The 26,705-nt window shown below is 33.2% G+C and overlaps 2 protein-coding genes across 5 annotated transcripts in view; one reads left to right on the top strand and one right to left on the bottom strand.

Moving 5' to 3' along the window:
• Positions 1-14,537, top strand: part of LOC126810024 (protein C12orf4 homolog) — a 32,621-nt gene extending 18,084 nt beyond the window's left edge. For 2 of the 4 annotated variants that reach the window (XM_050534939.2, XM_050534940.2), the window contains exons 9-13: positions 3,234-3,355; positions 4,333-4,529; positions 5,834-6,067; positions 7,947-8,072; positions 8,346-14,534. In XM_050534939.2, the coding sequence (XP_050390896.1) occupies positions 3,234-3,355; positions 4,333-4,529; positions 5,834-6,067; positions 7,947-8,072; positions 8,346-8,456 (790 nt within the window). In that variant the 3' untranslated portion in view covers positions 8,457-14,534. Of the gene's footprint in view, positions 1-3,233; positions 3,356-4,332; positions 4,530-5,833; positions 6,068-7,946; positions 8,073-8,345 lie in introns of all 4 variants that reach the window. The other 2 variants (XM_056098436.1, XM_050534941.2) reach the window with 2 other exon arrangements.
• Positions 14,538-17,586: 3,049 nt separating this feature from the next.
• Positions 17,587-24,061, bottom strand: LOC126810027 (protein disulfide-isomerase). The gene is made up of 11 exons (XM_050534945.2): positions 23,842-24,061; positions 23,061-23,258; positions 22,661-22,794; positions 22,373-22,510; positions 22,051-22,155; positions 21,089-21,211; positions 20,234-20,434; positions 19,837-19,957; positions 19,431-19,609; positions 18,727-18,816; positions 17,587-18,400 (listed from the first exon to the last, which is right to left on the bottom strand). Exons 1-11 carry the CDS (start codon positions 24,005-24,007, stop codon positions 18,329-18,331), a joined length of 1,527 nt encoding a protein of 508 aa, XP_050390902.1. The 5' UTR covers positions 24,008-24,061; the 3' UTR covers positions 17,587-18,328.
• Positions 24,062-26,705: the final 2,644 nt, after the last annotated feature.

Here is a 26,705-nt window from a genome sequence, read left to right as displayed (position 1 = left end):
GAAAATGCTGAATAAAGTTTTGATCAAAAGGCAATCTTTTCCGCTAATTCTGACCGTGAACCATGAAGGTTTTCGGTATGTTCAGAGAAGGATTTGACCGACTGTTAAGTGGACTGTACTACAAAGGAACTCTTGGGCTATAAATACTTTCAAGTCTTGGAGTGTGTGGAGAAATAATCGCAATGTGGACGAAAAGAAAATTATGACAGATATCTTAGACATAGATAACCAATCTAAATATGCCAATAAGTATGCCGTTTATTTCTATGCTGAAGGATAAAAACTAGACCCAAGGGCGTGGATTCATCATAACTTTTGCACGGGATGGACGAACCCTGGAACCTGGAACATTTCATTACCAAACCAAAAATATAATTACGAACAGTTTACTGTGTCATTTCGATGAAAGCTATGACTAGGGGTAATATGATGATGATATGGAAAAATGACTACCTACATCAAAGCTGCTCAACTACGATCAGGACTGTTCTCTATGAATATCTTGGCAACATGCTTTGGGTCCTGATCATGAAGGAGGTCATTATGCACACACCATCAGGTGATTCAGTCATTTTTACGTCATGGAGTTGTGCAGCCAAGTTTTGATATGGCGCAGAGTTTTTATTATTTCGATTGTGCTTTTTTCAGTTTAAAGGAGATAAATCGCTAATGTTTGGGACCTAGAAATGGGTCGCAACGCATATTATAATGTTGTATGAATGTATATAAACTGATTTACATTCAATTGTTTCTGTTTTTACTGTAATTTCTAATCGGTTATGTTCGGTGAAATATGCCAGAAGTCTCAATCGAACAGCAATCTCTAGCATCTGGTTATTCCAGTCTATACCGATAGTAGATAAGAATATGGGTCAGGACTTGTCTAGCCTCGTTCTTCGAGTCCCTTGTTACAAATGGCGCTGAAACGCATTATGGTACACAATTCGTGTACCAATGGTAAAATGTTTATTTTGTCTTAATTATTGGATATCAGAAGCCCATCTTTTCCCGGTATGATCACAACATTTAAGTTGACAAATAATTCGTGTTTTCAATGTAGAAGACTTTGGATGAAATTGAGTTAGAGACTGGGCTACTTTAAGTTATTGCCATTTTCATTTTCCCAGGTACTTTTGTGTAGAAGTTAACAAATTTACCTGCTTATATTCGTACATCATGAAATATAGCTGGCTTGCGCAGAAGCGAGACGTTTTTTGATTGGTTGATTTATTATTTTGATTGACAGCTGAGATTGATCAATTAAGGAGGAAGATATCATTAAGATCAGTAACTGTTACGAGATCCAAGGCAGTGGTTAGATAGCCTTCAGAACTGGACATTCATGTGGATATAAACCTGAAAATCTGTCCTGGCGATCAAAATCATGGGGGGTGGGGGGGGGGACAGAGACCTATTCGTCTCCCTTCCAACATAAAACTTTTTTAATTGTCAAAAGAATAAAAAATTATTTCTGTGTTCTTTGTATTATTTCGATCATCAACGTCATCAGCAGTTGATATGAACCGAATATATCAACCTGAGATGATGTCATGACAGTATGATATGAACTGAATGTATCAACCTATGATAATAATAATAATAATAATGAAGTTTTATATAGCGTCTTCTCCATGTTGACACATGCTCAAAACGCTTTTTGTAATGGCTCTACTGGTAAAACTGTTGAAACAGGAAAGTCTTTAGTGCGGATTTAAATTGATTAAAAGTTTGTTGATTCTTGATCTGTTGTGGAAGTTCGTTCCATAATCTAGGACCAGCTGAACTGAAAGACCTATACCCATATGACTTCAAATTATATCTTGGAACAACTAGTGACTGTTTATTTTGAGAGCGAAGTGATCTAATAGGATTGTAGTCATATAAGAGTTCAGATAAGTATTGAGGAGCTGCATTATTGCGACATTTATACACTAATGTTAGTATTTTGTATTTGACTCGCGCCTCAGCAGGTAACCAATGTAAAGAAGCCAGCACATTCTGGATGTGATCAAACTTATGTGTCCTTGTTACTATTCGGGCTGCAGTATTAAGAACCTTTTGGATCTTGGCTAGAAATGCTTGTGGGATTCCATAGAGTAAACTATTACAATAATCAATCCTTGATAAAATAAGTGATCTCACAAGTAGTTTACAAGCGTCAGCAGTGAGATAGTTTCTGATGTTGCATATACAGCGTAGATGATAGTAGCATGTACGGCATACCATATCAACCTGAGCGTCCATTGTCAGAGAAGGATCAAATATCACTCCAAGGTTTCTAACATTTTTGGAGAAATTTATTTCTGAATTACCAATGGTGATTTTAAGATCAGGTAGTAACTTGAGTTGTTGTGATGAACCTACTAAAAGAGCCTCTGTTTTATCGTCGTTCAATTTTAGTTTGTTCGCTTTCATCCACTGTTTAACTGCCAGCGAACAGTCAGTAGTTTTTTGTAAGGCATTTCTGATTAGCATAGGACTAGACACACCAATGAGTTGAGTATCATCGGCGTAAGAGTAGTGCCTCTGATCATAGCCATCGATCACAGACCCTAAAGCGGTTGTATAAAGAACAAAGAAAATGGGTCCTAAAACACTGCCTTGCGGTACGCCACAGTCAAGTTTAAACGGTAGAGATTTAGCCTCACCAAGTAGAACTGTTTGATGTCTATTACTAAGATATGATGTGATCCATAAAAGCGGTGTACCGGAAATCCAAAACTGGTTTTTAAGTCTATTGTATAGAATCTGATGGTCCACAGTGTCGAACGCTGCAGATAAATCCAAAAGAGTCAAAGATGCTACGTTCCCTGTATCCACTGCACACTGTAGGTCGTTGAGGACCCTCAACACAGTGGTCTCAGTGCCATGGTGGGGTCTGTAAGCAGACTGAAACTTATCCAACAACTCATATTTCGAGATATGGGATTGAAGACGGAGATTTACAGCTCTTTCCACAATTTTGGAAAGGAATGACAAGTTAGACACAGGTCTATAGTTTTTGAGAATATTGGGATCAAAGGAAAAAACTACCGCCAGTTGTATATTTATAGGTAATCAGTTTGATTGCTTGATACTTTTGAAAAAGATAAATGTGCAATTAATTAATGTGTGTCATCTATTTATTTTGGGATTTTGGAGGGGGACATCAGCCTCACTGTTGGCTTGTTTAAAATTGTACAATTGTACATAATTTACATATCTATAAATTTTGGGATGTTTCTGTTTTTCAGAGGTGTTGTGATCCCTCAACCACAAAGATTACAAACAGCCATGTCTCTTTATTCTAATTCATTATGCGGTTTAATTATGTTAGTTGATAACCGTCTCAATAGTTATACAGGAATGAAAAGAGGTAAACATATATATTATTTTGACATCTGAGTGCACAAAAAAAAAAAAGATTCCACCGAGTAATCAATCATGTCATGCGAACGCTATTGCATACATTTGCAATTTCGCAGTAGAAGTAAATTTACATCAAGTTAGTGGGTGCAAATAGTGTCATGTGAACGCATAATAAACTTACGCACATGCTTTTTATAAGTGTCCATAAGATAATCAGTTAAGACACCATATTTATTATATGTTCTTTTTTAATCTCTGTACAGATCGCATCAAACACGTTGCTGTGCTTGCGAAAATTGGTATACCATTTGTTATCGCTTTCGTGGATGTACATACTCTTTCACCAGGTTGAATCAATCATTATTTCCCAGACTGATTTCTCTTTATACATGGCATTGTTAGCTGATAAGGGAATTGTCATATTGTCCTTCGAATGTCTATCATGAATGTCTAAGCCCGTATGGACATATTTGGGTTAACATTTCGAAACACCCTTTGGTATTCACATACCTTACTAAAACTTGCGTGAACTCATATTAATTGACTATTACACACATGTGCAAAAATGCATATGAGTAAATTTATATACAGAAGTAAATGTTGTGTATGCAAACAGGGCTATAGTTATTTATTTTTGTCTACAAATAAAACTATACTAATGTTTGCAGTAATAATTAATATGGGAAGTTCATTATTAAGAAGTATATCTGTAGTATTGTTAAATAAAGCCCACAAGCACAATACACTAGATAATCAACACAGATTTATTATAGCTAGATAGATAATGTGTGGTCTTAACCTGATGCTGACAATTATTATTTTAAATAAAGTATGATACAGCAAGTTTCATTAATGTCTACCACTATCAGGTCACATCAATTTCATGACATATTTATTCCTTGTTTTACTGTGACAGATTTTAAAAAAGAAAATCACTATGTGTATAATTCAGATTAGTATTTTTGTTACATATTTGAATTTCAGCATTTTCTAGAGTGTGTGAACAGTCGACAGACTTCCATTTTTCTGACTTAGATCGTCGTTTTTATCTAATTGAGGAAGAATTTATTAAAGCTAATGAAATTAGAAGTCAGAGAGTATCTAATGAAGATGGTGATGTAGTTAGTATAAAGAGTACTGGCAGTGGTATTAGTGCTAACAGTTCATCTAGTGATGCTCAGGTACAGACAAATTAAAATTTGTTTCTCGTGTAGAGAAAAACATATTCAAAATTGTTTATCATTTAGAGAAAAACATACTAAAAATAGTTTCGCAAGTAGAGAAAACATACTTAAATTAGTTTTTCAGATACAGAAAAACGTACTAAAATCAGTTTCTCAGGTACAGAAAAACATACTAACACTAACACTTGATTTGATATTTGTTTGTTTGGTGCAATGTCTATTAGTTTCTCAGGTGCATGAAAACATACTAAATTTAGTTTTTCAGGTAGTAGAGAAAACATACTAAAATTAGTTTCTCATGTAGAGAAAAACGTACTTAAATTAGCTTCTCAGCTACAGAAAAACATACTAACATTAGTTTCTCAGGTACGGAAAACATAGTAAAATTAGTTTCACAGGTACAGAAAAACATACTCTTAGGTACAGAAAAACATAGTAAAATTAGTTTCTCATGTACAGAAAAACATGATGTACACAGGACGTTTGTTTTACATTCTATCCCAACAACTAGACACTTTTCCTTGCCAGACTCTCTGTCCTGCAACACTGACAAGGGGAAACCACACTGGAAAATACAGAGCAACTTTCTAGGCCAAAACATGAATTAAAACTGCAACTTAGTGGTTACTGAGCCAGCACCTTACTAGCTGAGCCAACATGGTTTGTAAAATGGGGTCATTGCATATGTTCGACAAAACTGTGTCATCAAATTAAGCATTTTTCATCAGTATTTCCATTAACTGTGTCTGGAAATTAAAGGTCATTGACAATTTTCATATTAATATCGTGTCTGCTTTCTTAAATATTTTATCGTATCAATTTCACTGAAGATAATTTTTGGTAGTGTCCATTTAAGTGACAGAGAAAAAAACCCAAAGAAAATATTAATGTATTAATTTTTATGAACAATTTCAAATTTCTTAAAAAATCTAGTGTGATGTTGAAGATAAACACTTATAGTAATATTAGTAATTATTTATTAAAATTATATAGTGCTAAAATCCAGCTGGAACAGTTGCTCTGTAGTACATTTACAAAGCTAGAATATATACATGATAAAAAATACAGGATATAGAAAAATGAATCAATAGATTGTAAACTGAATAGTTGATAAAAGTAAGATATATTCTTGTTATGGAAATTTAACACATAAATATAATCAATTAAATAAATTCACAAGTAATTCAGTTTTGTTTAAAATACTGATACACACATTTTCAGTTTCCACTTAAATCCCATATAGCATAATTTACCTGTCATGTCTGATGTAATGAAGATGTACTTTGGATTTTTATTTACAGGTTAAAACTGCCAATTATAAATTAAATAATGGTGACTTTTATATCACCGAACATTCCAATCTGTCCGAGGTTCATGTTGTGTTTCATCTGGTCTGTGATGACAGTGTTAGGTCAGGTGACATCTCGTCACGCCATCCAGCTATATTAAGTTTAAGGAATATAATCAAGTTGTGTTTTAGATATGATATTCACACCATAACTATACCATTATTACTTACTCATGAAATGACAGAGGTAGGTACAACTATAAAACAGCAACGTTTCGACGAGGGTTCTCGTCGAAACGTTGCTCAATAAATCCTTTAAGTAACTTGTATTCCATATAATTGTGTCCTGTGTTATTCTCATTCAGTTACTAAATGCCACTTAAACAATTAGGTACAACTGTGTCTTTGTTTTTTTGGTTGTTCAAGCTTTGTTTCTTACAACTATGTCTTTGGGTTTTTTTTGTTTGTTCAAACTCTATATATACTGATACTTGAAATAGTTGAAAAAGGAATCAAAGTTATTAACTCCCCTAAGAAAGAGATTTACATTTACACCTATTAAGTTTATGTTACAAATGTCAGTACAAGACTTGGTTTAGATGAACATGAAAGATGTAACCAATGGATGTAATATCCAGTTTAATAAATAATTTTCTTCATAAGTTAGAATGCAATTTAAAGATAAGCTCATAGGCCTATAATTTCATAAAATTTGTTAGCTAGAGTAGAATTCTTTGGGTTTAATAATCTTAAACAGTACAGTACAGTATTTGGGCCATAAAGAAACCAACATATCAACTAACTGTTTTAATCAATCAAAATAAGGATTTTTTGGATGTATTTATCTATTAAGATTATTTTACATCGACATCAATATCATTTTTATACACCCGCATCAAAATGTGGTCGTATATTGCCGTCGCCCCCGTCCATCGCCCACAATTTCTTGTGAACATTCTACAGAACAAACTACATTTATAATCTGATTGTTTTGAAATTAGTTGCTTGATACTTTTGGAAAAAAATAAATGTGCGATTAATGAATATGTGTCATCTATTTATTTTGGGATTTCGGAAGGGGAAATCAGCCTCACTGTTGGCTTGTTGAACCTTGTGATCGCTCTAAGTTATCATCCACTCTATATTAAATTAGTGAAAGGAAGAAGGCCTTTGAATTTCATTAATTTCTTCTAGAGTTATAGCCCTTGTTTCGCTTTGTTGAACCTTATGAATGCGAGAATGACAAAAGTTATCATCTGATCTGTATGCAATTTATATGCATCATTTAAATTACTTCTGCCGTTATGCCCCTTGTTTTACTTTGTTGAACCTTGTCAATGCTAGAATGACAAAAGTTGTCATCCGATCTGTATGAAATTTATATGCATTATTTAGATTAGTAAAATGAAAAAGCCTGTCAAATTTCAACAATTTCTGTGAATTACTTCCAGAGTTAAGGCCCTTGTTTCAGTTTGTAGAACCTTGTGAACCCGCAAATGACAAAAAATTATGATCGGATCTTCATCAAGTTGTCTTGTAAATGCCCTCAATTAACTACAAAAGAATAAATATGTGACACGGACAACCCTTGTCGACTGTTCAGAAAACACCAGAAAAACACTAAATACCGGAAAACACACTAAATACCGGAAAATACCCTAAATAGGTAACCCAGAGACTAGCACCCTAAATAGGTAACCGGGAGCCTGGTCCTCTGTGTGCCTGGGTTAGGGTTAGGGTTAATTTCCGGTTTATAGTATAGCCCTTCTCCGGGTTACCGGTATTTAGTGTGGTTTCCGGTATTTAGTGTTTTTTCGGTGTTTTCCGGTATTCAGTATAACATGGTGTTTTCCGGTTGTTTTCCAGTATATAGTATAGCCCCCTTTTAGCTGCTGTGGGCATATATTTTGTTGCCTGGCAACCTATCATAGTTACCAGTATAGCCTTTTTTCAGAAAAAGACCCCTAAGTGCAAGCAAAATATTAAAATAAAATTGAACAGCATGTTAGTCCTGAAATGACCTAATTTGAGTCGAGTGGATGTTAAACCCTCTCTCTCTCTCTCTCTCTCTCTCTCTCCTGGTGATGATGTAAGAGTTAGAAAATAAACTAATGTGTTTATTTAAGGAAATGACTATACCATGGTGTATGAAGAGAGCTGAATTAGTATATAAATGTGTTAAAGGTTTTATGATAGAAATGGCTACTTATGGAGCCCAAGAGTCAAGAACAATACAGTTTCTAGTCCCAAGGGTAAGTCTTTCATATTTATAATGATTTTACTTCAAATTTGTAGTTGTTTACTGTGTAAAATTTAACATTCAAAACACTTATTGTGACATAAAATTTGTATTTATTTTGATTTTTAACTCAAATTGAACATTTGAATATTACATTTACTTCATTTGAGTTAAAAATAACTTGCTTCACAATTATCTTGTAAAAGAGAACTTTTCGAAAAAATAGATGTACAATATTAACAGGTGGTATGAATGGTTAAATTGGTTGTATTTAATCTATTTACAGGGTTTATCAGAAGATATGTTTATGAATATAAGTAATATGTTACCTACTATATTCCGTTTATCTAATCCTGTTATACACAAATCTGGTCCTAATTCAACTAATTCTATATAGTATATATATTATAAATTATATTTATTCATTACAAATACCTACCCCAAAAATAGTAGTCGATGGGTAGCATTTAGCAAAATACATTAGTCCAAATTGTCTTAAAGTATTTCTCACAAAGCAACCAATCCATTATAATTGTTGTGTGACTGTTAAAATTTGCTTGTTAACACTAACATATGTTTTATTTCAATAATTAACTTGCGCGTAGGTGTCTATAGCTGTGGGAGAAAACTAGAGAACCTGGGTGAAAAACCCATGAATTTGGTCCGTGGAGCCTAATCCTATCTAAAGCACAGAACCATATTGATTTCCAAATTTTTTGAATTGTAAATATCAAACCAAAAAATATAAAAGAGTGCCGAATAAGTAAAATTTCCTATTTGCAGACTTATTGTGTGTATTTCCATGAAAAGAATCACATTTAGACCATTTAAACCATAAATATCTAAATTATTTTTACAAGTTATTTATAGACTTATGGTGCTATATAAGGTATTTATGAATATTGATTCAATATAGAATATATTAGCTCTATTGATGTTGTTCATAAAAAAAGAATCATGTTCACACATAAAGAACAAAAGCTGCAACAATGTATTATTATTGAAATAGGACATAGACTGATATGTTTGTTGTATCAATATATTGTAACAAACAAGATCAGGCATCAGATATTTAATATGGCAAATCATCTGTTCTGAAAGTGATACATGTATACATTTTTAATGTTTTTCAATGCAGCATTAAAATTTTAAAAAACCTCTACTTTATTTTATACATTATTACTTATAATTTGTCATCATGAGAAACAAAATCCCGTCCGGCCCCCCAAAAAACAATATTTATATTTTATATGTGTGAGGGGGATGGCGGGGGGCCTTCCTGTGCCACCGAGTAATATTGTGCTGTGTGGAACATGCTGGAGTCTATTTGTATCTGACCAATGGTGTATGTTTAACACTAGTTAAGCATTATGATTGTGATTATAATGTTAAAAAACACATTAAAACCGCATGATTTTTTGCCATTTGTGAGGAAGGCACAAAAACCCAAGGGGCACAAAAATTCAGAACCATGACACAAAGCTTGTCATTTCGTCTCTCTCACTTAGCCCCTGATTGGAACAAATTACCAATTCAGATTCTTAATGTCACTGCTATTGCTATTTTTAAAACTAAAGACTTATTTCTTTAAAACAGCTTAATAGTGATTTTTTAAAGACTAATCTAAAGACTTATTCATTCAAAAAGGCTTGTACCAAGTGATCCTTATAGGTAGATTATTTTAATTACCAGAACATGTAATTTAAACAATTTTTTTGTGCATGTGAAATAGTCTCAAAATGTATTAATGCAATTTAATATTGATCTGTTTATTGAAATTCAGTTTTTACTCTTATCGTCAAAATCTTAAATTAGCGTCCTTGGGTTGTCTAACACGTATATCTATGCAAGTCATGGGTTTGATCCTGGCTTTGTACTTGAAAGAAGTAGGGTCACTGGTCTAACCTCATGGTTTTTCTCTCGGTTTTCTCCCACTTCTAAAAACCTCTGTGTTCAAGGGAATTATTGAAATAAAAATATACTATATGACCTGTATACATCAATTATTATTAATGTACATTTATTAAATATTTTATACTTGTCTCATTAATTTAATCAAATAGAAATATGAATGAAATTTACATGTACTGTGATTGACAGATTGTGTAATATATGTGTATTATACTTGTTTTTGACATATTAATGAATGTCAGCTATTTATATTGTAAGACATTATTTATGACATGGTGCAATCATGTATTCATAGAATTATTTATAAAAAAAATAAATCATGGTTACCATAGAAACGCATGTAACATATTGTTGTGTTATTATATTTATATAAGTATAAAGATTTTTATATTTATGGGGTTTTAGACAGCTCTATTTCTGTTTAATCAGGCTATTTAATTGATACAGAGATAAGTTTTATTGCCCTAAAGCCACCATTATGATTTTATATACTGGTTATAATGTGTCACTGCTTGTTTTAAAATGACTAGAACCTTTTTAACCCCAATAAAACTAAACATATTATTTTTACTAGGAAAACTACAATCCATCCCGACGTTATCTTTGAAAAAACAAAAGTTGAAAACGTAACTAGTTATTGTCATTTGGGATTAACATTTCAGTCTAATGCATTATATTATGGTCAAAACTTGACTCAAAACACATTTCAAATATATACCAGAAAGCTTGTGGTCGACTAAATATTTTGCATATACTGAAATATAAAATAAATAGAATTTCACTTAATAAAATATATCTTGCTTTTATTTGCCCTATTTTAGAATATGCCAATATTGTATGGGATAACTATTCAAAGAAGGATTCTGATCTATTAGAAAGAGTTCAAACTGAAGCCGGTAGAATAATAACTGGCCTGAGAAGAAATTCATCTAAAAACAATTTATATAAAGAGCTTGGTTGGGAATCATTGTCTAATCGCAGAATAAAACACAAATTAATTTATTTATATAAAATAAAGAATAACCTTACTTATCTATCTGAAGCCTTTTAAAAATTTGAACCATCAATATCAAATTATAACCTTTGTAATGAAAATCGGAACCTCAATCTACCAATTTGTAAAACCAGTTCATATTCTAATAGTTTCTTTCCCTGCACAATTAAACTTTGGAACAACTTACCTGAAAATATTAAAACCTCACAAACGTTAAAGACATTTAGGGCCTTTCACGTGTGTATCCTGTAATTAGACCACCACTATATTATAATACTGGAAATAGGAAAGAGAATATTATTCATTGCCAATTAAGAAATAAAGCTAGTAACTTAAATAATCACTTCTTCTACCATTTTATTAGTGAAACAAAAGTGTGCCCTAGGTGTAATTCTGCAGACGAAGATAATAACCATTATTTTTTCATATGTCCAGCATACTCTGCCCCAAGAACAATTCTCAAAAATAATCTACACCACCTTAAACAAAATGTTACAATTGACCTGATCCTATATTGCAACCCTGCTCTTCCAAACAATACCAATTCTAACATATTTGAAATAGTGCAAAAATACATAAAAGACAGCATGAAATTTTAACACTTTAATATTTAAAAGTTAAAATTACTCTCCAAGTTATGTATATATGTTTGTAAACCACTGCCTGTACATATGTCCACCATTGTATTGTAAACATAAGATTTAACTATTTTATATGACTGGAGAGAACTTATATAGGCCTTTGCCTGTTGTTCAATCCAATTCAGCTTATTAAATAAAATATTGTTTAAACTAAACTAGAACCCTTTGATTTGGCTATAAAATGAAAGTTCTCACTTTAAGGAAGTTAGATTTGTTGATTTGCTTTGTGAATGATTTTGTGTTACACTATTGGCAGTATTATTCAAAAGTTAAACTGAAATTAATAAACAAAGTGACTTTCAGATATTATTTTGAAAAACAAAAATTTAATCATTTAGATCTTATGCCATCACTTATTGAAATGACACATCAGATCAACTCTTATCAACGAGAGGGGGGTTGGATGAGGGGGGTTGGATGGCCGAATGGTTAGCAGGTGCGCACTGTGTCATAAATCCTGTCATTGAGTCAACTGGCGTGGTTTCAAATCCCTGGTTGTACGTGACAAGGAGTAGGGTCGCCTGTCCAACCTCGTGGGTTTTCTCCGGGTCCTCCGGTTTCCTCCCACTGTTCAAGACCCCTACGCGCAAGCGAATTATTGAAATAAAATTAAACCATATGTTAGTCCCGAAATGACCTAGTTTGTGTCGAGTTGACGTTAAACCACATTTCTCTCTCTCTCTTATCAAAGAGATTTAGCTCCTTTAAATGGACATGGTTTATTAGGGATTAGTCTGTACTGTGATTTAAGGTTTTTTATGATTAATGATTGAAGCGTACTAAAAAGGCTAGAGTTCAAAATGGCAGTTTTATTTAACCTTAAATTTATGTATCTAGCTGTTGATGTCACCAATGCTATGAGCGTTTAGTTTAATAATAACTTTCATCAATGACCGGTGGATTTTGTTATGTGATATTCTGTTAAGTTATTATTTGTCTTAGGCCTACTAGTGACATTGTTTATAGTGTAAATTACTAGAAATATGTTCTTATTTAAAACATACACATATCAAAGTAATACATGCCTACTGATGTCACGTGATGTTTACATAATAATGTTGTTCTACCATCCAGTCATATTTTATATCTATAAATCAACCAATCAGCTAATGCCCAATATGTGTGACCCTTCCACCAACCACGTCATTTCTATATTAAATGTATTACTTCAGGCAATGACACAAAGAGTGACATATTTGATTTTAGGAAAGAGAATATATAAAAACTGGTGTTGGATGTTTATTAATAGAAGTGTAACATTTATATAACAGTTTTTAGATTGCATTTTCATAGGGAACATAAAAATTTGAGTAGCATTTTTAATGGGAAATTTGTCATTTTTTGCTTTATATAAGCATTTTGTGTAGCAAATGACCCAAATTTGCGTTGTAAACCTTAAAACTACACAGTAATTCTATGCAGTGTTTCAGTCAACTCAATTGATAATTATTACACATCAAGCAAAGTAAGGAAGGGATAATGAAATGGATTTGTTCTGACCGACCCACATTGCTTTCTGAAGTATATCTGTATGAAACTTTGTACACACATTTAAACCTATTACCAGTAGGGCCTACAGTTGTGCTAATTAGAAATTTCTCATGTTTAATAATTTGTGTTTCCATGGAAACAACATTTGATTAAGTCTATGTAATACAATTTTTATCCCAGACCAGATCTCATAAACTGTTCAAAGTATTTGTTCAGAAATTATACATGTACATGTACATGTACTTTTATGGTTGTTGTGCCATTTGCTAATTTCAAAATTCTCAGTTGATTAATTTATGTGTTTCTATGGAGACAATTTTACTTATTCTCACTTGAATAATTATAATTTTCAGTGTGCAATTAGTATTCCATAGCATTTCACAAACCATTGAAAATATCTTTATGAAAATTTACATCATTTATACATCTAGAATTGAGCATATGTAGATGACTGGGTCTTCTTGTTTATATTAGAGAAAATTTCCCAATTAACAAATATAATACAGTGATAATGAAGCATATGTATAATGGTTACCACTTAATTTTAATCTTCTAATAAAGCTAAAAGCAATTTAACATTAAAAGATATATATATCTTTGTATGTACCTAGTGACATTCATACTTTCATTCATCAATCCTCAAAAAGACTTTGATGGAAAATAAGAATTGCTATTCAAACTTTTATTAACATTTATTGGATGTAGTGTGGGGATTTTGAATAAATCTCTGAAGTTTTTTTTTATTTAAAAATGAAAAATTTAACTAATAAATTTGTTCAAACACTTTTTTTTTTATTGCATGTCAGAAAGCTATAAAATAAACTTTTGAACCTGGTAATGACTAGTTCATGAACTTTTAAACCTTTTAAGAAATTGATGAAAGTTTTTTATATAGTTTTTTGCTGAAAAACTGGAAAATCTACCTACCAGTATTTGTGTTCATGAGATGAAAAGGGTTATTGAATTCCAAGAATTTCTAAAAATTACTGTCAGAGATGATAAATTTGAAAAATTATGGATGCTCTAGAAACTATCCATTTGATTTTAAATTTATACACAGTGTTTATGTTGATGAGAGGAAGAATCCTATTGATTTCCGATAACCAAGTAGTCTTTCTCCTTTCATACACAACATCAGTCCCAGACAGTATAGCCCAACCCATACATGGGTTGGACTCTGACCTCCACAGCAATCAAGGGTTTGGTTTTAGCTGAAAGTATTTTTAGGATTATCATGCCTGTCCCTATTAGACCTAACTACTGGAATTTGGATAATAAATTTAACAACACTGCCCTAGCAAAAGTTTTTTTTCTTTAAACATCAGCATATAATAGCAAAGATAACCTATATTAAATATAACTTGCAGTTAAATGATCATAAAGTCAGTGAAGCATATAAAGATAGGTTATATGTAAATGGGATAGTAGGCTTTGATCATTGTCAACTGTTCCCTAGTGTTTACTCTTCACTATAGTTGCTCTTTTATAGCTTGATGATAGTAATCTGTTCATACAGGCAATGGCATCTTACCTTGAATTCCTACCAATTAAATGATACATTTCATACAATAACTGAAAAACTTTCAATGAAATATTTATCAATGGTGGCGGTTTATTTGTTATATTGACAAAAGGGGACCTTTGCCAGTGAAGGAGAGAGAGAGAGAAATGGGGTTTAACATCCACTCGACACAAACTAGGTCATTTCAGGACCAACACATGGTTCAATTTTTTTCAATAATTCGCTTGCGCGTAGGGGTCTTTAGAAGTGGGAGGACCCGGAGAAAACCCACGAGGTTGGACAGACGACCCTACTCCTTGTTACTTACAACTGACTCAATGACAGACGTATGATACAGCGCGCGTGTGCTAACCATTCGCCCCCCCCCCCCCCCCAGTTTTCCATTAAATGTTTTCCATTAAAGTTTCTTTCAAGAAGTGCTTTGCTAATTCTAGTCATGTTCACATATTCCAGAGAAAACCAAATGCATATCCCCCCCCCCCCACCACCACCATGAAGACATTGAAAATTATTGAGAAATACATCATTTTGGCATATATTTGACAAAACACAGAAACTGGAATTTTACAAAAAAAAACGTACTAAATACATGTACCAACTATGCTGCATTTTACTTTTACTGATATGCAATAAAATCAGTTCTGCACGATTTTGACAGGAAACAAAATAGAAAAACCAAAACTGACTTTGACTGTGTCAAATGCCAAAATATCAAGAAATTCAGAATGTGTACAGAAGACAAACAAAACGGCTTTTGGACAAACAAAACTTTTTTTGCACCAAATGTGCTAATGAAGACAGATATATGTCAAGAGGGAAAATCTGCTTGAACAGCAACATTGCCCTCAAATTCAAAAGTGTTTTTATGTAGCTGAGCAGAGGGGTTGTACCCCCCCCCCCCCCCCCACTGGATCTACCCCTGGGTAAGATTATATATATCTGGTATACCAATTAGTCACAAATATCACTTGTTGATTGTATTTTCTTTCTGGTCATGGACCAATCTACCATTGGTAGTGCTCGGTTTTTTTTTCAGGTCAATTTATGAGCCACAGGACTTTCTAGCATGCACAGTATGGTATTGTTTGTGTGTGATCAAAAACCAAGGTCCCATGCCTGGGCAAATTGTCCCTTGGTCATTAGCCCAGGTAGTGCAAAAAATTAAAGACTTTTAACCCTCATTTCATTTTGTGTCTACCGTACATTATTCAAATTTGGTCAGCTTGTCATCAAGCTGGGCATTTGACATTGTTGTATCCATATCCAACTCAATTCAGGAGATGAATATTGCAGAAAGTCCAGTATTAAAAATTGAGCGAACAGAAATATTTTTATTTTTCATCCGCACAGGGTTCATTTCTTAGCAACCTGAGGATGAAATTTAGAGAACACGGACACCGGTTCATACGGAAGATCATTAATTTTGTTCTTGCAGACAAAATACTGTCCCCACATCGTGAACAGAATTTCTTATTGAGAAATTAGGCAGTAAGGATATTGGAAACTTGACAAAAACATCTCATATTAATCCCAACTAGTATAACATGAGTCTTCTAGTATTTTTTTCAAGCCATACGCCCACTACTGTAACATTTGTGCTACTTGTTTCAGATGGAATGCAAAACCATACCCCACATGTGCACGCAAAATGCAATAAGTAAATAATTCACCACTCAATTGCTCATCATTCTGCTTAACCAAGCAAAATATACTAATCTGAACTACAGATATTCACCATATCAACATTGTACCTCAATTAACAGTAGAAGCACATTTATTGTCTTTAAAAACAAGCCAACAGTGAGGCTGATGTCCCCCGCCGAAATAGGAAAATAATTAGAGGACACATATAAATTTATCACAAATTATCTTTTACAAAGTATTGAACAATCAAACAGTATATCTTTACTTATAGTCTAACAATCAAAGTAGGAGAGTTATTGTTTTCCAAAGTCTCGACCAATCAAATTGCGTATCGCTCTGCTTACCCCGAGCAGAAAATGCTCATTATCAAACTTAGTCAAGGTATTACTGTAATGAAACTATACACCAAGTTTCATCAATCTCACTTAATTAGAACTAAAGTTATCGTGTCCCAAAGCATCAACCAATCAAATTGCTTATCTCTGCTTACCCTAAGCGGAAAATGCTCATCTTCGAACTCCATCAAGGCATTGACCTAATCAACACATACACCAAGTTTGAACATTCTAGCTCAATTAGGAAGAGAGTTATCGTGCCCCAAAGTATCAACCAATCAAATTGCTTATCTCTGCTTACCCTAAGCGGAAAATGCTCATCTTCGAACTCCATCAAGGCATTGACCTAATAAACACATACACCAAGTTTGAACATTCTAGCTCAATTAAAAGTTATCGTGTCCCAAAGCATCAACCAATCAAATTGCTTATCTCTGCTTACCCTAAGCGGAAAATGCTCATCTTCGAACTCCATCAAGGCATTGACCTAATCAACACATACACCAAGTTTGAACATTCTAGCCCAATTAGGAAGAGAGTTATCGTGTCCCAAAGCATCAACCAATCAAATTGCTTATCTCTGCTTACCCTAAGCGGAAAATGCTCATCTTCGAACTCCATCAAGGCATTGACCTAATAAACACATACACCAAGTTTGAACATTCTAGCTCAATTAGGAAGAGAGTTATTGTGTCCCAAAAAGTGTGACGGACAGACAGACGGACAGACAGACAGACAGACGGACGAACCCATTTTAATAGTCCCCTGCTTTCTTCGAAAGGCGGGGGACAAAAAAAGTAAGACAGACAAACGAACCCAATTCACCAGAATTACAGAATAAAACAATTTTTTGATTTTTTTAACTTTTTTAAATTCCTGATTCAATACAAAACATGAGCATGTCAGTACAGATAAATACACTCTTTCATGATATTCTCCTTTTTGTCAAATTATTCTATAAATGCATAAAAAGACAAAAACAAAAAATATTAAATTCCAAAATATATACTTATGTCATACACCTTTAAAATAATGTTATAAATTATTATGACATTTTGGCCAATACTTTAAATTGATTTCACAGTTTTAAACAGCATATATTTTACAACTCATTCTGTAGTAACAGAGATCTCTCCCACAGGAAGAAAATAATAATTTATTAATTATGTTTGAAATCCTACCCCTAAATAATAGAATATTCACAACTGGAATGATTTGCTAATATCCACTAACATTAAATCATTTTTTTGCTTATTTTATACGAAGGGAATCCAGGTCATTACATTTACACAAATGCGTAGTTAATTACAAAAAAAACTTAACAAAGACAAAGGTTTATGTTTATGATAAAAAAAAAATAGGGAGTTTATGATGATCATATCTACATAGCTGTTTCACATATATCATATTTATTACACATGAACTCATAAAACGTCAAATGTGTAAACGGGCAAAATGGCATCAAAACGAGAGTATCTTCAGCAGGAGTAATAGCTAATCATTTCACACAGTTGCAACTCACAATCAATTAAAAAGAATGTAACAATATTACATTAAAATTGGTTAAATTATCTATCTACATAACAATGATGATGGTTCCTTGGTTGTTCTAGGTACCAGACCTGGCATTCCCTTCAAGACTTGATGTTGTTTGTTTTAATGCCATTCTGCCAGAACTATGGGATATAAAGGGAAGATAAATGATATTAATATGACTAGACGATCTTATGATTAAAGTTCATCACGTTGCTGTTCTTCATCTTCTTCCTCCTCCTCTTCTTCTTCACCCTCCTCCTCTAATTCCTAGAAAATAACAGAAATCACACTGAAAATTTTCTACAAAACATCCATAATGCTTTTTTTTTATGAAAATCCATTTAAAAAGGCACAGTATAAAAAACCTTAAAAGTTGACACCGTGAGGTGTTCTTTGTCCTCGGTAAATTTACACTTTGAACACAGATCTTTATGGTAAAACCCAATTTGATCCATATTCGTTCATCAACAGAAATAACTGTCATTGAAATCAAATGAATGAAAACACTTGTTAATGTTATTAGGACAAGAGACCTAGTGTTTAAAGTAACTGTATGAATAGCACACTATAAAAGTACTCAATGTTTAAATTACCTCTTCAGTAGCACCAGCACCTTCTTTACCTCCACTATCAAGGAATTTGGAGAAACCTTCTAATGTTCTAGCACCATTATAGTCTACAGCCTAAAAACATTTAAAGCTAAACTAGTAACTAATTATCAATTTAATATTAACACAAAGCAATGAACTTGGCAAAGATTTTGTTCACTATCAAAGGGAGAATTTAATGCCTCCTGTACACTGCACCACATATGTATCAACCTCTGCTGTTCATGAGAGTTATAGTATTGAAACTTCATATTATCAGTCGTTCTATTCATATTATGTACTGGAATCTGTTTTATTTAAAATTTGACATGTTTTATCAATGTCTATTGCTTCAATCACATCTAGACATCGATATATATGTCATGTAGTTACGGAATATAATTATTAATTAGATAGGTGCCATAGGTGTGAGAAAGAGAAATGGAGTTTAACATCCACTCGACAAAACCTAGGTTATTTCATGACTAACATGGTTCAATTTTATTTCAATAATTCTTTTGCGCCTAGGGATCTTTAGCAGTGGGAGAAAACTGGGGGACCCAGAGAAAACCCACGAGTTTGGACAGACGATCCTATTCCTTGTCGCGTACAACTGGGGAATCGAAACCACGCCAGTTGACTCAATGACAGACCTGTTGATACAGCACGCACATGCCATAGGTAGTGTATGTGTTAAACATTTGACTTACTTCATCACTACCAGCTGGGAAATATTTAATAGTAGGGAAGCTCTGGACTTTCACGTCAGCTAACTCATTAGCTGTAGCATCCATCTTAGCAATAACAATATCTTTGTTATCCTTATATTTTTCACCAAGTTCATCCCAGACTGGGATCAACTGTTTACAATGTCCGCACCAAGGTGCATCTAGAGAAAAAAAAAACATGATTTATTCTCACAATTTCATTGAAAGGGTTTTCATACATCTTTTGGGTATCTCCAAGAGACCTATTTACACAAAAGGGAAAAAATATGTGTTTAAAATCCAAAAATATATAATTTTTTACATGAGGCAGGATATGCTTGATTTTTTTTAGACTAAATACTCAATTGAGTATATCAACTAACATTTGCACATTTGTATAAGTACTTACAAAATTCAACTAAAACTGCTTTAGATTTATCTTTAGCTACTTCATTGAAGTTTTTGCCAACTAAAACTTTAACTGGTGTCTTGTCCCAGTCTTCTGGTACTTCTTCAGACATGAGATGTGGCTACAAATAAAAATAAATTATATTTAGATATTTAAAAGGATATCATGTACTATTAATCTAACCTTTAAAAATATAGAAATTATAAGTCACAAGCTTGTATGTGCTGAGAAATAGGCAGTGATTCACTGGAATTGTATGCAATCTAACTTACTAATTTAACCATTCTAAATTGACAGTCAAAAATTGTGCGTTATAGTTTATTTCTTCATCTGTCATTACAAAAAAAAGTCATGAGAATGATGCAAGCAGAATCTCCAAAACAGTATAAAGGCTTACCTTGAGTTTACCATCTATGAAAGATTGTACAAATGATCTGACAACGTCTGTTGTGATTTCTGAGGATTCTGGAACATATTTAGTCATATCTTCTGTCAAAGTAATGAGACGAAGTGCAGGGACATCCTTAGTTTTAAGTCCGAAGAATTCCAAAATTCTGGCATTGTCTTCATCTTTAGTATTGATGTAAATGAAGAGAACCTATGAAAAAGGAAATGCAAACATTCAAAAAACCCTCAATGCAAACTGTGTTCAAAATGAAATGAAATTTAACGTCCTACTGTTTTGCTCCGAACTGGGCTAATGAAGACGGGCATACACCATACAGTGTGCTATGAGGGAAATTTTGCCCGGACAGCGGCACTACGGCCTACTCTTATATCGAATTCCAACTGTCAAGGGGTCTTTTACGTGCACGCCAATGTGTACACGGGACCTCGGTTTTTCGTCCCATCCGAACGACTAGACAGCTGTCCTTGTCAGCCCCTCCGTCCTGCATCACTGACAAGGGAGAACCACGCTATGAGGGAAATTTTGCCCGGACAGCGGCACTACGGCCTACTCTTATATCGAATTCCAACTGTCAAGGGGTCTTTTACGTGCACGCCAATGTGTACACGGGACCTCGGTTTTTCGTCCCATCCGAACGACTAGACAGCTGTCCTTGTCAGCCCCTCCGTCCTGCATCACTGACAAGGGAGAACCACGCCAGAAAACTGTGTTCAAACAAAACCCAAACAAGTTTATAGATAATTTGGTGAATAAATATGTCACTGGTAACTGTCATTGTAAAATTCTAGGTCTTTCAATCCCATAGACATTAAATGTAGAAATTTAAGACTCTTTTAACATTACCTTTCCTTTAAAGTCTGGGGCAGCAGCCTTGAATTTTGTCAAATAATCATCAAAAGTATCATCTTTATTTACAAATAAGAGAATGTGATTTTTAACTTTTCCACCGAAGATTTTCTGGGCCGACTGAAAAAATATATAAATAAACCATCTAAGTTATAATACATGAAAACTCTGGTTTTAAAATCATTCTCTTGTCAAATTGGCTAGACACACAGAATGAATAAATGAAAATATAAAATGTTTTCTAGAATTTTAAATAATTCAATCCTCGCTGATAATAACTGATAATAAATTATCAGTGGGTCATGATAACCTTATAATCCATAATAATGGCTAAGGTACTGTTGGACATTTCTACTCAGTTATTCCATCCAAGATGGCCATCCCAGAAGAATAAACTTTGTTTAATAGTCACCTCTTGTACATTGTTAAACTAGGTAATAGGAGCCGTATGACAGTGAGGACCTGCAGCTGAATTTAACCTAACATCAAGAATCAAATAATTCAGAAATTTTGCTGGATTTCAGAATATCTTGCAAAGATGCATTATGAAGATTTAAAATAACAGTTCAAAAATAGATAATGAAAAATGAATATTGACAATTACTTTATTCTGGGCAAAGCTATCAGGCTTTACAGATAATTATCATAGCAACAGTACTTGACAATTGCTCATTTTTAAAATCTTGCTGGTTTTCCAATTCATTTAAATCTTGACATCGGATAGTCTTGAGAGGACATTATTATAGGCTTGCCATGTTAATAAATGCCTAAACAATAATTTATACAACAATTGAAGCCAAAATAAAGACATGAAATAGGCAATTCAGCTCTTACATAATGCATCGTTAATAATGTTTTCCAATTGTTTCAGATGATTATATCTAGAAAAACCTTTGAGATAATCAAATGAAATGATGTATTACAGTGCTATCAACATCAATTTTCAAATAAAAACTTACATCTTGTGTAAATTCAACAACAAGTGGCAGTTGGTTTTCTCCAATAAATTCTTCAATCTTTTCAGCTGTATAGTCACCATCAAATACATTCTTGCCTTCATCAAACTAGAAATAAAACATTATACCACTTACCAAATTATTTAATTGACCAACAATACCTGCGAAACATCTGGTCAGACAGTTTTTATATTTCGAAGATGTACTTTTAAAATTTTCCTTTTTATTATACAATACAACTGAAAAATATTTTTTTTATAGACTCGACACATTAAAATTAACGATCTGAGCGACCTTTACTATAAGAAAATAAGTAATTCATTACCTTCTTGAAGAGAACAATGGCATCTCTATCTACTTCATACTCCTTAAAGATGGCATCATCAGAAGTAATACCAAATGGAATATCATCAATGTTGGAGGCAGCTTCTTTGAAAGCTTTAGCAGCATCTGATTCTTGATCCTAGAAACATGAAATAAATTGATTAGAGATATCATAATTTTTGTTGTTTTGTTCTTAATTGTCTTTAGTCAACTGCTAAAATTAAGCTGAAAAGCACTACACAAATATAACAGGAGAAATACATAAATAGATAAAGCCACAAATGCTTACCTTGAAGAAACCAATAACAACTACATCATTGCCTTCAATAAGTTTACTAGCATCAGCAACAGCAGAGAGTTCAGTAGCTGGCGGACCAGTTTTTTTCTTCAAGAAGTTAACAATGTCAGCAGCTTGACGACCAGCTGTTATAAAAAGTAAATTGATAACTATACTTGTAAGAGATGGACTAGTAAGAACATAAGAATAACAGTATTTGCCAACTGGATGGATACCAAAGGTTCAATTTAGTAATAAAATACATTGTTGGTTGCATTATGAACTATTCTACAAGAATGACTTCAGAATCAAGGATTCTTCTAACAGTTACTGTATGTAACACTGCATGAGCAATACAGGTAATCAGGATGGTGGACAGATTACCCTTATTTTAGTTTCATAAAATGCTTACCACTGTAGTCTGTTGGTTTTCCATCCTTGAATAATTTGATGGTTGGATAACCTCGGACTTCATATTTTTCAGCAAGTTCACTTTCTTGGGTGGCATCAACTTTACCAAGAACAATACCAGTATTGTCTTCAGCTAACTGAGCAGCAGCTTTCTTGTATTCTGGTTCAAGAGCTTTACAATGTCCACACCATGGGGCATCTGAAATACAGTTGAATAGAGAACACAGATGAGATGTTATATTCATATACATTCTAATATACCATGGACAAGAATCGCACAGAAACATGCCATACTGTCACAGATAAAATAAAAATATAGAGCAATATGATTACAGTTGAGTATGGTCTACCATTGTAAATTACTCAAACAGCTGTTGATCTTCTATCAAATATTTATATGTGTATATTCAGAAACAATGACTGAATGGAAAATACTATTATCAACAGGCCTAACAAACTGCAGTCTTCTTAATAAATCGTAATTCATTGTGATTGTCATCAAATGTCAATAGTAATACTAGTAGGCCTAATAGTCAACCATATTTTATTAGATTAAATTCATTGTCTGAAAATAAAAATAATAGTCTGGCCTTCTTATCTAGATTAAAATATCATTTTCCGGAGGTCTTCACATAAAATGAAGATATAATCTGTACATGTAATAACATCTCATTATGTATGCACATAAAAAATAAATGTTCCAACACATGTGACGAACATACGTGCAGAGAACTAAAATTTGTAATAAAACAAATAACAATAATATTATACAGTCTACTTACAAAATTCAACAAGGACGAATTTGTTATCGGTGATTGTGCTTTCGAAGTTATCTTTTGTCATTACCAGAACTTTGTCTTCATCTGCTAATACAGAACAGGCTAAAAAGCCTAAAATAAGAAATAAACACTTCATGTCGGCAACCTGATGGGAGAGATCTGTGGACATACAACGTTCTTACTTATCTCAAACGTGGCAGAGGCCTAGTTCCGGTATGCGCAGGATTACCTCTCGTGTTTATATGCGATTGGATAAAAATAAGTCACGTGGTTTATAATTCAGTGAATGACAGTAATAAACCACGTGTTAAATTGTGCATGTTGTAAATCAAATCCGCTTTATACGATACCTTTAATTATTATTGTCGTATGTTTGTTCACCGCTTCGATGATTTTGAGTGGATAACATCTTGGATATGCAACGTGGCAAAGGAGACATTAAAACCTGTCATTGTTTTCTTTCATAAATGGATAAATATAATATAGGCCTATACTAGAGTAATAATAGGCATTTCAAATTCAATAAGAGATACATTCGATTAATTAAACTTTGTATGCAGTTTATAATTTCGATAATTGATATTTTGAAAAGATATTATTTGCCAAGTAGATCTAATAAATTGAGAAATATGTTTTCGTGTTTTGTAGTCTACACTATACATGTAGTAGTGAATCTTTACTACACATGATTGTGTGGTCATTCTAAATATAATTATAAATACCTAGGTCGACTACAAGTACAGTACATCGAAAATATCGATCAATTGCAAATAGATATGATATTGTCTAAATGTTCTGTAAATATAATAATTAAAAACTAATATATCTGGTCATATTGCATTATTCCGATATGAGTTCACAGTAGGCCTACTGTTTTGCAAATTATCGGACATGTGTAAAATGATAATATGATTAAATTAAAATTTCATCTCGCTAACATATCATTTCACAGAACATTAATAACAAGATATAATAGATTTATAAATATTTTTGTTTAACTCATGTAAATTTATACTGCATGGATAGTTACAAATCAGTGCGTTTATTTTTATTCGGGGAAATAAGTTTTCATGGCAGCTATGTACATAATTATATGTATTAAAGTACATGAATACATAAATAAATAAAAAGTTTTTTAATTGGGCGTATTTTTTTTTATTTATGCCCGTAAACCCATGAGTTATCAGTGTGAAAGGTACTTTGCATTAACTAGGAAGTTCTGTGTTGGATTCGGGTGTTGGTAGAGAACGTACTGGATTTCAGCGTGGCTCACCTATGTCTGGTATGAAGAATAAGAGTCTAGCAAGAAACGGCATTATAGTCTTTCGGATGGGAGGAAAAAGCGGGGTATTGTTGGCGTGCATGTTAAACAACCCCTGGCAGCTAAAGAGAGGTGGATTCGCCGATATCGTGCCAAAGTTCCGAGCACATATTGTGCATGGCTGTTTTTATTATCCCGGCTGGCGCAGAAAAGTAGGACGTTAAACACCATTGCATTTCATTTCGAGGGAATTAAAATATTAATGTGTCAATCTGACCTTTGGTTATAAAGATTTATTTCATTTTTGTTTAAAATACTGATCTCGGCATTTTGAAACCAATTACCATCAAAGCGAGGTATCATGCACGTCATTCTATATTACAATTAAGATTACTCAATATTACGGTACAATAATTCGGCCAGGGCGGAGACGCTATAGTTTATGTTGACCCGAATATATCCCACGTAGCGCCTGACTCTAATTTGTGAACACGTAACACAAATAATTTTTGTTTGTCTATAATTTGTTTATCAGTTTACCCGCACTGTTCATTTATTTTCCTGAGCGTTCCCTATATAGTCTATATAGTAATACCGTATAGAGACTACCTAATGCAAGGCATGACTTATTAATTTGCACGTTGTAGGGCATACTTATCCTGCTTACCCCCTCTCGAACTCTATAACACGTATTAGAGTTGATAATGTTCAGCGCATTCTTGTCATCATATTATCTCTTATGTCACATGCAAATCCCCTCATATTAAAATTATTCGAAAAATCGACCAAATACATGTGTATCCTAAATTGTTAATATTTATTATATATATACTACTGGTAAAAACTTCGTTCTGTATAAACAGACCGAACTCAATTTGTAGACTGTAATATACTCAGAGATGTTTGTATACGTGCTAGTCGGCAGTGTTTTATTCTGTACAGAAATGTGTTACACTGGTTGCTATAATGAGAAGGTTGAGACACGTGGCTTTTCTCACTTTTGAATGAAAAATAATCATAAACTTGAATGGGGTTTAAAAGTTGTCCCACCCTTATCAATAATTGACACATTCTTTTTTCCCACTATCTAGGTCTATGATATAGAGGCATTATCACTTTTAAGAATTAAATTTGACATACAATCTAATTCGAATATCTCGGATGTAACGTCTGTATATTAGTAAATAATTTGTAATTCCAGTTTATATACATGTATATAGACATTCCCTTATATTGAGTATACACATAGCCTAAATAACAAACTAATTAATCTATATGCGTTTTATCGACTTGCCAAATCGACTGAAATTAGTGGAGATGAGAGAGAGAGAGAGAGAGAGAGAGAGAGAGGGTTTAACGTCCACTCGACACAAACTATATATATAGGTCATTTCGGGACTAACATGGTTTAATTTTATTTCAATAATTCGCTTGCGTGTAGGGGTCTTTAGCAGTAGGAGGAAACGTGGAGATATCATGTGACAGTATAGTCGATGTCAAAGTACTTTAGCGAGTTCGTTAAATGCGCCGATTAGCTTGTAAACAATTCTTGTGGCTGGACATAGATGAAAAAAAACAACAACACGTGATCACCCGATTAAATCGC

The sequence above is a fragment of the Patella vulgata genome, chromosome 2 (assembly GCF_932274485.2).
Source record: "Patella vulgata chromosome 2, xgPatVulg1.2, whole genome shotgun sequence".
NCBI classification, from domain to species: domain Eukaryota; kingdom Metazoa; phylum Mollusca; class Gastropoda; family Patellidae; genus Patella; species Patella vulgata.
Note: the sequence above shows the minus strand (reverse complement) of the source record. Positions and strands in the feature narration are given on the sequence as shown.

Excerpts from the sequence above, each read along its gene's own strand:
- LOC126810027 (XM_050534945.2), bottom strand. The coding sequence starts at position 24,007 with ATGTCCACAGATCTCTCCCATCAGGTTGCCGACATGAAGTGTTTATTT. Across the intron at positions 23,259-23,841 it reads ATTCGTCCTTGTTGAATTTT|ATGCCCCATGGTGTGGACAT; the intron begins GTAAGTAGACTG and ends ACTGTATTTCAG. Across the intron at positions 21,212-22,050 it reads TTGTTGAATTTACACAAGAT|TCGGCCCAGAAAATCTTCGG; the intron begins GTAAGTTTTTAT and ends ATATTTTTTCAG.